We start from the raw sequence: 11,032 nt of genomic DNA on the forward strand, positions 1-11,032 counted from the left end.
CCCCAATCAAGACTATTATAGTACTCCAAGTTTTGAACGTCCTTGAAACGTTTGAGGTCGACTGCATTTTTTTTTTTTTTTCTCCATCATTGTGACCTCAGTATAGTAAACTAGGCTGATCTTCATAGCATCATCATCATTTTCAAACTCTAAATCCTTGTATTTTTCTTCAAGTTCATAGAGGTGTAAAGTGTCCTTCGTCACTCGATTACCAAAATACTTGATAGCAAGTTCATATGAGGACTGCTGGTTCCGATCAACTCGTGATGGGGATTGCCACAAACCAGTCATTACCAAAAAGTCATCCTTCGAAAAGGCGACAACCTTCCTACAGATAGAGAATGACATTGAGTCTGATTTTGTCCTCTTCACTTCTCTAAGAAACATGTGATGGACAATTGGGCTGTTAAACACCATATCAACGTCTACAAATCACCCAAAAACTGTTCTCTTGAACATGGCCAACTACGTTGGCGTGAGCTTCTCTTTGACAATCTTGTTTGCATTAGCAATGTGGGCCAAGCTGGTTACTTGATCGAGAAATCAGTCGGCTTTGGCTATTTTGAAACTTATAGCCATCTTAAATCACTCCTGCATTTATTAAAAAATTCAATCAGTAAACTCCTTTAGGAAAAAAAATGTAAAACAACATTCTGTTTAAATCTCGCTGGATTCGCTTTCGCTGGAATCGCTCTCGCTGGCATCGCTCTCTCCGGTATCGCTCTCACTTATCTCCATCACATTCTCTCTTTTTACTCATCTCCAATCACATAACACATCGAAAACCAGAAAAACAAACAAAAAAAACCATAGGTTCCCCCTGGATGTTCACTATTGCAGCTAGTTACCTCGACCGAGACTTCGTCAACTATGTGGTCCTCGGAAATGAGAAGCATTTCAAGGTACTCTTAATTAGTCGACTTGAAATTTGTTACGTGAAAACAAAGTCTCATATTGGATAGAAATGCGAGAGCTAGATCCATGATATATAATTGTTATGAAATTAGCAATCAAAGAAAGCGAAAAAAAACATAAACAATTATAGAGAAAATGACAAATATTTACAGTTCACTGACATTGTATTAGCCACGTACTCAGGCAGAAGGAGAGAGCAATTTCTTATTATCGAGAAATATCAGATAATACAAATTAAGAAGGCATCAGTACAGCTAAAGGGTTTATATATAACAAACCCCCTAACCCCTAGAGCCAAATTAAGAAATAACATAAATACGTATACAACTTAGGCTCAAAGTATTCCAACAATAAATGAAGACAATTATCTCTCTGTTGGTACAAGGACTTTTGGGTGCAAAACCAAAAGTAAGGACATATAGAATCCTATTGTAGAGATCATCATCCTTAACATATAATTTATATAGTTTGTCATCATCATAGATAGCTACTTTAAAGGGTAAATTATATTTTTGGTCCTTCAGATTTCAAGTTGGAAAATTATTTCAAATGGTAAAACTGTTGAAAATATTTACAAGATATAGTAAAATTTTCGAATTATCACTGATAGATGTTGATAGACACTGATAGAAGTTTATCAGCATCTATCGTTGATAGTTCTAAAATTTTGATATATTTTATAAATATTTTAATTTATTTTTCTATATTTAAAAATAGGGAAGTTTGTGTCAAACTGAAACAAGTATATGTGTAGAAACCCTAGAAACTAGAAACGATAATTTGTCTCAAATTTACCAATAACTTTATTTATGTAATTTGTTGATTAACCTACATCTTTAATTAATATTAGGGTCCAAGTCTTTCATCTGGAGAAATGCCAGAGGGTAAATTCTACCCTTTGATAAATGCTGTAGAAGCAAAAGCTGTCAATGCCTCTGATAACCTTGCGTGAGTATTATACGTAAAAATATCTTTCAATTTTCAAATGTTTCTATAATATCTTTAAACATATAAATATATATCATTATCGTTAGTTTTGGATTGAAACTCTTAGTACTTTAGTATAAACATATGCCTTGGATTTTCTAGAGCTCAATAATATACATAAATTTTCAAAAAAAGAAAAATTCTTACCATTAGTATGTGAACATAAATTGTAAATACCTTATTTCAAAAATATCTTTAAACTTTTAAATATTTCATTAGTATCCTTAATTTTTAAAAAAAAATTAAAATGTTCTTACCATATAAAATGAGTAACTGAAGGTTTCTATATATTTACAAATGGTAAGGATATTTTATTTTTATTTTTTTAAAGGTTAAGAGTATCATTGTAACTTTTAAAAGTTTTTTTGAAACAAATTACCAACAGTTTCCATCTAAAACTAATAATAAGAGTATTTTTAACTGCTTTCTTTAAAGTTGTTCAAGGGTTATCATTCAACCTTTTGAAAGTTGAGGAGTATTTTTTAGACAAAGTACAAAGTTCAAGGGTATTTTTTATAATTTACTTATATATTTTACTCCCAATCTTTCAAGCTTGGTTTGGGGATCAAAATAATACGTTAAATTACAAATTAAGTCCCTAAACTTTAAGTTTGTGTCTAAAAGGGTCTATATATGTAAGAAAAGATATGATGTTAAAATATTTTCAAAATTTATAGGGAAAAGATTATTGACGGAGATTATCTTTTTTAAAAAAAAAAAAAACATTTCATAAACCCTTCAAAATTACTCTTGAAGTAGAAATTCTTTATGCTTTTGAACGAAAATTGGGGACCTAAAATTGTGTAACGGTAATCTAGAACGAAAAAATTATATCATCACCTGATCACCGTCATGTACACTATCCAAGTCCCAACTTCCGTATGAAATCTTAAAAGATTTCTATTTCAATAGTAGTTTTGAAACATTTACAAACGCTTAATAGGAATAGTGTAAATAGTTAAAGTTGAAAGGTTTTTTGTTCATATATATAGAACTTTGAGTTTGAATTGTTTTCACTGTTGTTTTGTACAGCCAAATTTGTGAGTACGGATCACTTGATCCTATAAAGGCAAAAGGGAAGATTATAGTTTGTCATAGGAAGAAATTCAAGAATTGATAAGGGTTTCGAGGTTCTTCGTGTTGGTATGATTATTGTAAATGACAAGAAAGATGGAAGTAATGTCGATATCGATCTCCACATACTTCCTGCTACCCATTTAAACTATGAACATGGACTTTCAATCTCCCAATATATCAACTCTACCAAGTATGGATTCTAACCTATTTTCTAAGCCATTGTTGCTTCATATATGAGAAAATTTTAGACGATTTGATAATCATTTGGATTTCGTTTGCTAGCCGTTTGAGGTTTAAGTTTTCAGTTTTGAAATTTAATATTGATAAACACTACTTTCACTTATACGTTTCTTTGCTTTGTTGTTCATTGTCTACAAATGTTTTCTAAAACTAAACAAAGTAAAGGGAAATTGTTTTAAATGAAAAAAATGCTGAAAATATTTTTAAATATAGCAATGTCACAGTCTATCAGTGATAGACACTTTATCCAACATGAAGTCCTGCAGCTATCAAATCTGCTATCATGACTACAGGTTCATTATTCAAATTGGTCTAAGCTTTATTTATTATTGTTTTTTTTTCTATCTTAGAACAACTTTAAAAGAATTGGGATTAAATCTTATTTGGGTCTAACTTTAGATTGGTTTCATTTCATTTAAATCTTAAAACCTTAACCATATATATTTTTGTTCTTGTGGTTTTGTTTAGGTTGGATAAGATGATTTTTTTTTAATTAATTCTTAACAGAAAGCTAACGTGAATTATTTTTTATTTTAAAACATCTTAATTTCTTGAATTATTGTATATATATATTATTCTTATATTATTATTCTCTCTCCCCCTTTCAAAATCTACAACATTTGATTTTTGATATTTGGGTATATGAAAATTAGGCTAATAAACAAATATTGCACCTTTAAGTTTCTTGCTTTTTTATCTACTTGCTACAAAAGTTTGAAGTCAAGTTTTAAAAATTAAAAAAAAAAATGTTAGGCCCCATCTGATAATCATTCGGATCCCGTTTGGTAACCATTTTGTTTTTTATTTTTTGTTTTTGAAAATTAAACTTATATCGTCCACATTTCTTATCATGATTTGCATCTTTCTTAAGTATAATGGTTGAATTCATAATCAAATTCAAAAACAAAAAAAAAAAACTTTTTTGAGAGCTACTTTTTTTAGTTCTTAAATTTTAGTTTGATTTTTTAAACCATTAGTGAAAAGTAAATAACAAAGGAAGAAATTTGGAGGTAGAAGCAATGTCCATAGGCTTAATTTATACAATAACAAAAAACAAAAAAATTACTAAACGGGACCTTGGTTTTTTGTTTTTTGTTTTTGGCTTTTGAAAATTAAACTTATTTTCTCTCAATTTCTTACAATGGATTGCACTTTTCTATTAAAGAGTTGAATTCTAGTTATAAAGAAGTTAATGTCCCGTTTGGTTACCATTGTTTTTTTTAAAAAAAATTAAGCATACGGATACTACTTCCCCATCCAAATTTCTTTCTTTGTTATCTACTTTTTACCAATGATTTAAAAAACAAGCCAAATTTTGAGAATTAAAAAGTAGTTTTCAAAAGGTTGCTTTTGTTTTTGGAATTTGGCTAATAATCCAACTATTGTATTTAAGAAGTATGCAAATTATTGTATGAAATGTGGAGGAAATAGGCTTAACTTTTAAAAATAAAAACAAAAAACTAAGCCCTGTTTGATACCATTTTGTTTTTTGTTTTTTTTTTTTAAATTAAGTTTATGGACACTACTTCCACATCTAAATTTCTTCCGTTGTTATCTACTTTTCACCAATGGTTTAAAAAAATCAAACCAAATTTTGAGAATTAAGAAAAGTTGTTTTGAAAAAGTTGTTTTTGTTTTTTGAATTTGACTAAGAATTTAATCATAGTACTTAAGGAAGATGCACATCATTATAAGAAATGTGGATGAAATAGGCTTAATTTTAAAAAATAAAAATAAAAAATAAAATAGTTACCAAATGGAGCTTAAATGACTATCAGACGAGCCTAAATTATTAGCTAAATTCTCAAAACAAAAACTAATTTTAAGAACAACTAGTAATATATATATATATACTACGTCTTAAAAAATACTTGTTTTAGTTTACAAAACTTGATTTGATTTTTTAAAACATTGAAAAAGTAGACAACAAACCAACAAATTTAGAGGTGGAATGAGTGTTCATATGTTTAATTTTCATAAACTAAAAATAAAAAACTAGATGGTTACTAGCTTTAAAAGCTTGTTTTATTTTTAGAACTTTGGTGAAAATTCAACTCCTCGTTATTCATGAAAAATGAAAAGAGTGGTAAGAAATTGAGGGAAAATATCTTAGTTTTCCGGAATGAAAAATCAAAAATCAAATGCCACACCAAACAAGGGCTGAAATCTTAAACGTGATTTGTTTTAGACCTATACCGCAATTCTAAAAAGTAATTGTGGAAAAATCTAAAAAGTAACCATTTCAATTTAAACCAACCAAATATTTTTAAATTTTTTGAATTAATTATTTGATATATATATATATACATAATTTTGATTTGGATAATCAAATCTAATTAATTAATTATTAAAATAAGTAAAACACATTTTCCTACTTTGTCTTTATCCTTTCTCTACTAATTGAAGTTTTGACTTTCGATTTGCAGCCAACACAAGAGACAGCACCATGCATCCAATATTGGACTTTACCAACGTAGAGGCAACCCCATTTGATTATGGTGCAGGACAAGTTAACCCTAACGATGCAATAGACCCCGGTCTCGTTTACGATACGACCATTGATGACTGTTTGAACTTCTTGTGTGCTCGGGGCTATAACAACACCCAACTCAAGAAATTTTCTAACAAACCATTTGTTTGCGCCAAATCATTCGCAATCATAGATCTCAACTATCCATCGATCTCAATACCGAAGTTGACGATCGATGGCCCCGTGACGATCAATAGAAGAGTTAAAAATGTGGGAAGCCCAGGAACGTATGTGGCACATGTGAAGGTGCCTGAGGGAATTGCGGTTTCGGTCGAGCCGAATACGTTGCAATTTAACAATGTGGGTGAAGAGAAGGCTTTTAAGGTTGTATTTCGACACATAGGACAAGGACAACATCAAGGCTATGTGTTTGGGACATTAATATGGTCAGATGGGAAGCATTTCCTCAGAAGTCCAATTGCAATGAAATTGGGATGATAAGATGAATTTTGTATAGTAATTTCATTTCGTTTTATTCTAATATATGATCTGAAAACGTACTTGTTTGTTGAATTTTGTAGGGGTTATTACTAACTTTACACTTCATTGCTTGTGTTGTGTGTGGCTTCAATTTGTTGGGTGATTTTGGTAGAAAATTTTAGAGCATCCTTAGATTACCAAATATTTGGCCATTTTCTTAAGTAATTGTAATAAGTACCACTTTTAAGATTAATAATTAATTATATAGCAACATTTTTAAAGAATTGCAAATAAATTCTCGCAGATAGACTCAGCCTATTAATGATATGCTCTCTCACTGATAGTAGGGGTGTCCAAAAAACCTGATGACCCCAAAAAACCGATCAACTCAACCCAACCCAACCCGTGCGGTTTAGGTTGGGTTATCAACTCATTTGGGTTGGGTTCAAATAAATAAAAATTTTATGGGTTGGGTTGATTCATGGGTTCACCCAATATAACCCGAACCAACCCAAATTTATTATTAACTTTAAAATATATTTTTTATTACATATAACACAATTATTTATACATATATTGATTTCAATTTTATTTAATCCAATATTTTTTTTAATAATTTATTCTTCAACAACTCTTAAAATAGTTTCTTTGCTAATTTAGAAAGAATATTTTCACTATATAAATTGAAATTGAGTTGTTAATCTTAATTCAATATATGAAAATAATTAAATAAGATTCTTACATATTTACGTTGTGCTTCTTTTTAGAACAAAATTTTAAACAAATGACCCGATTAACCCGAACCAACCCAACCCAAATATTTCATGGTTGGGTTGAGTTGGGTTCATTTTTAATAAGAGTTATTTGTGTTGAAGAAATTTAAAACCCGAACAATTGGGTTGGATCTAAAAGGTCTTTCAACTCAATCCAACCCAACTCATGAATACTAGAATCCTACCGGCGATATAGCCTATCACAGATAGACTCTAAAATCTAGAACTAAATTTTTGTTCCATATGTAATATTTTTTTATTGTACTATATCTATTAATACTTTGGTTTTGATTGAAATATTTGCAATGGTCCTAGTTTGGAAGTTAAAATTTATTCTTTATGATTTATAATTAAAATTTAGTTCTTATTTGATAGAATCATAAAGTTAGGCTATATGTCAATTGAGTTATGCCCCTTTGGCAAAAAATTGAAAACATATGATTACCATTAATAAAGGAGATTTTTGTATGGATAACCATTTTCAAAGTACTTTGATGACTAATGACCCATACCCCATAAATATATGAATTCTAACTTCTGCTTATGTTAGACCCCGTTGCCGCTTTTTGTGTTAAGGATGACCATATCTATTATACCCCAACACGATAGCCATTTATATCGCGATCTTTGTTTTTCTATTGTGTTTCTTCATTTTTCTCAAAGATGGTTGTGTTTTGGGGAGGAAAATAAGATCGTGATAGAGATAGATCATGTTAGGGCTACACATGGCTATCCCTAACACAATACGTTAGAATGTGTACGGTTAATTTATTCAACTTTTTCCATTTTACTCACAGTTTATTGTGTTTGATAAAGAAATTAGAGATCTCAATAGCGATAGCCATCGCGTTAGGACTACAATAGATATGATCATCTCTGATGTGATACAAAAAGTGATCATGGAATCCGACGTAAGCAAAAGATTAGAATTAATACTTTTGTAGGGCCAGTCATCAACGCTTGGGAAAAGGTCGTCAGTAAAAAATAAATCCTCATAAAGACTTCTTTTCCTCCTTTAAAAAAAAAAAAAAAAAAAAAATTCTTTTTTTTTTGCATAAAAATGAACTTTATTATTATAAGTGAACATAATAACTGTTCGATTTTTTAAGTAATTGATTTTATAAATGGTAGTTATCAAATTAATTTGAGTTATTTAAATTTGGTTTCTGTAAGTGCTTTAGTTTTTTTTTTTTTTTTTTTCAATATTAAGTACTTTAGTTGGTCCTCTTAATTAAAACGTCCCATGATTCACTATCATGTTTTTCAGGCACCAACTCATCTCCTCCCTACCTCATCTAAAGAAATTAAACATGGCATGTTAAAATGTATAATAAGAAAACTATAGAATTTATTGAGGCGTTTTAAGAAGTCAATTAGTAGATAAGACACTAGTTATCATTCTAAAAGTTGATGGTTGAATCCCTCATAAACTAAAACAAATTGGGAGAATTATTTTATTTTTATTTTTTTAGGACAAAAATGGGATGAATTAGCAAACTTATAAAAATTTAATTAAATTTTCGAGCATGACACGATGGATAAAGCTCCATTAAGGCATGTTATGATTTAATATTGCTCTTATCAATCTAGAAAGAAATCGTATGAATATTTAATCATATTTTTTCCTGTTAGATATTCAACTTATCTTTGCCATAGATCTTAATGATATTAGGCCAATTGGATGTATGCTTTTCATCTATTCAACTTGGGCTAATTAGATAATTAGGTCGATTAATTAGCTTATCTAATTAATTAGGTTAATTGCAAATATATGATTGAAACCAAGTAAGGAGACTTCTGTGATCAAGTAAACGAATTGGAGAAATCCAAATTAAAATCAAGTTAGGCATTTTTCTCATTGATTATCACAACTTGCTTTCTTTACTTTTGTTGCATTTCATGTAGGTGCTATATTGATTAATCAAATTATCTTGAATGAATATAAATTTTTTCTAATTAAACCCGAGTGTAAGTTTTAGAAATTCTTGATAAGTATTAGGATCGAACACAAGGACTTTTGAACTAAACTAAATTGGTTAAGATGATTTTTACAGAGTAAGAACATACTTTAATTTGAATGATGTTGTTTGCGTGAATAAAATACATATCTAATTAAAACAAAGGGAAAATGGATGAAGGTGAACTAGAAGAATGATAGTGGAAGTGTGATGTGTTCAATGATGGAGAATGGGTTGCGTTGATGGTAAAGATGTAGCATAAATGAAAATAGCGTGTGTTGAATGGGTTGAAAATCAGTTAATAAGGTAGGGTTGAGAATGTTCACTAACATTCACCTAAGTGATGCACAAGTATCCATTCATATCTTTGACTTACAAAATGAAGAACTCACCTCTCAGTGTTTTATGTCACATAAATCTTATCTCTAAGATGTATGTTTAAGTCAATATTGGACAAAATGTTAACTTTATCTCTATCGCTACTTCATGCCTTGTTTAATAAATTCTACAGCTACATGCTCTCTTAAGTAGTTAGCTATTTCTACTTAAACCAATTGATCATATGGATTTAAGCATTAGATTATGCACACATTAAACAAGATGAACTTCAACTTATGCAAAACTTGTGAGGATATTAGTTTATTCTTTCCAACCCATCAAGAAATTAGTTGCTCATGATGGAGAGAAGAGAATACATGGATAAAATGGAGTTGATGAAGGTCATTGTTTATATTAAGAATGAATATGTCACAATATCAATATCTTAATACAAACTTAATGAAAAACAAAGGAATAAAAGTTCAAGAAATAGAAATGCTAAGTCGTTGGTCACAATCTCTTGCTTCCTTTGACTTTAATGGTTGGTTGCTTTCACTTGTGCTGGTGAAGGAAAATGATGGACTATGCCGCTAATCAGAGAAGAAGACTAAGCTTTCATCCAGAATTCCTCAAAGAGAAGGTCGAGAGGTTGAAGATGATGAAGAATCAAGCAGAGAGTTAGGCAAAGTTTCAGTCAGTCTCTTGACTGATGTATCTAACTTTTTAACGTGTGGAACTTGGACTATTTATAGGCGTCAAAAGGAAATTCCTCAACTTCTTTCCAATAATTATCTAACAGCTTTGCATTTAATTCCATGCTCTATTGCGCCGAATTCATTGCGTCACAAATTCATTGGTTCTGTCACATCTGTCTCAAATCAGTTCTCAACTTGCATCTTGATTGGACATGTCACTGCCTGTGCCTATGTGTTTGTCATTTTTTTTCTTCATGATTCCTTTCGACACATGGATCTTCTTTGCGTGTAAAATTAGGTTGATCTAATCCTCATGTGAGTCCAATGGTTGTAATGTTAGTTTCCTTTATCAATTTCTACTTCTTTTTGTTTAAAGATGTTATTCTTAATATGTTTCACAAGTGTTGAATGTGAAGCTTATCTTTTCAATGATTTACTAAATCAACTCCCCCTCCCCCCAGTTACCTTGAGTTATAAGCAATTTATTAGAGAAATACCTCAGTTTCCCGTGGATTCGACTTGTACTATTATTTGATCTAGAATTGGCGATAAATTCTAGCCAATCACTCACCACCACCATGCAAACGTGCACTCATCTTTTCTTAACCTCAATTTAATCCAAATTCCAACTTTTATCTTATTTTTCAATTTTTTAATTCCTTTTTATTTATCATTATTTTTTTAACTTTCAATTCCAATTTCTTTTTCTTTTTGTATTAAAAAGAACTAGAAATGACAAATTTACCCTTCATGTAATTAATTTTTTCCTTTTTGCCCTTGACTCCTAGTTCAATTTCTCTCTCTTTTACTCTTAATTTTAAATTAAAATCTTTATTTAATTTTTACTCAAGAAAAATCAAGTGGATTCTTACACCAAACACTAAAATGGAAGTTTTGTAGTTAATTTTTTCTGACCCAACTCATTGGTCAAATAAGACGCACATTCTCATTTCAAAAGTGAATGATTTAATCTTTTATTTTCACTATTGTTACATTAAAAAAATAAAAATAAAAATAAAGGACATATTTGCAAATTTTTTATGTATTGAAACTACCTATCCAAATTTCCATTCTTATAACCTTAGCCATAATTATCCTTGCCATTCTCAACAAAAACTT

At 29.8% G+C, this 11,032-nt stretch overlaps 1 protein-coding gene across 1 annotated transcript; it reads left to right on the forward strand.

Moving 5' to 3' along the window:
- Positions 1–390: 390 nt before the first annotated feature.
- LOC120090549 (subtilisin-like protease SBT5.3) lies at positions 391–6,187 on the forward strand. The gene is made up of 5 exons (XM_039048274.1): positions 391–526; positions 841–902; positions 1,766–1,863; positions 3,478–3,512; positions 5,646–6,187. Exons 1-5 carry the CDS (start codon positions 391–393, stop codon positions 6,185–6,187), a joined length of 873 nt encoding a protein of 290 aa, XP_038904202.1.
- Positions 6,188–11,032: the final 4,845 nt, after the last annotated feature.

The sequence above is a fragment of the Benincasa hispida genome, chromosome 11, assembly GCF_009727055.1.
Source record: "Benincasa hispida cultivar B227 chromosome 11, ASM972705v1, whole genome shotgun sequence".
In the NCBI taxonomy this organism is placed as follows: Eukaryota; Viridiplantae; Streptophyta; class Magnoliopsida; order Cucurbitales; family Cucurbitaceae; genus Benincasa; species Benincasa hispida.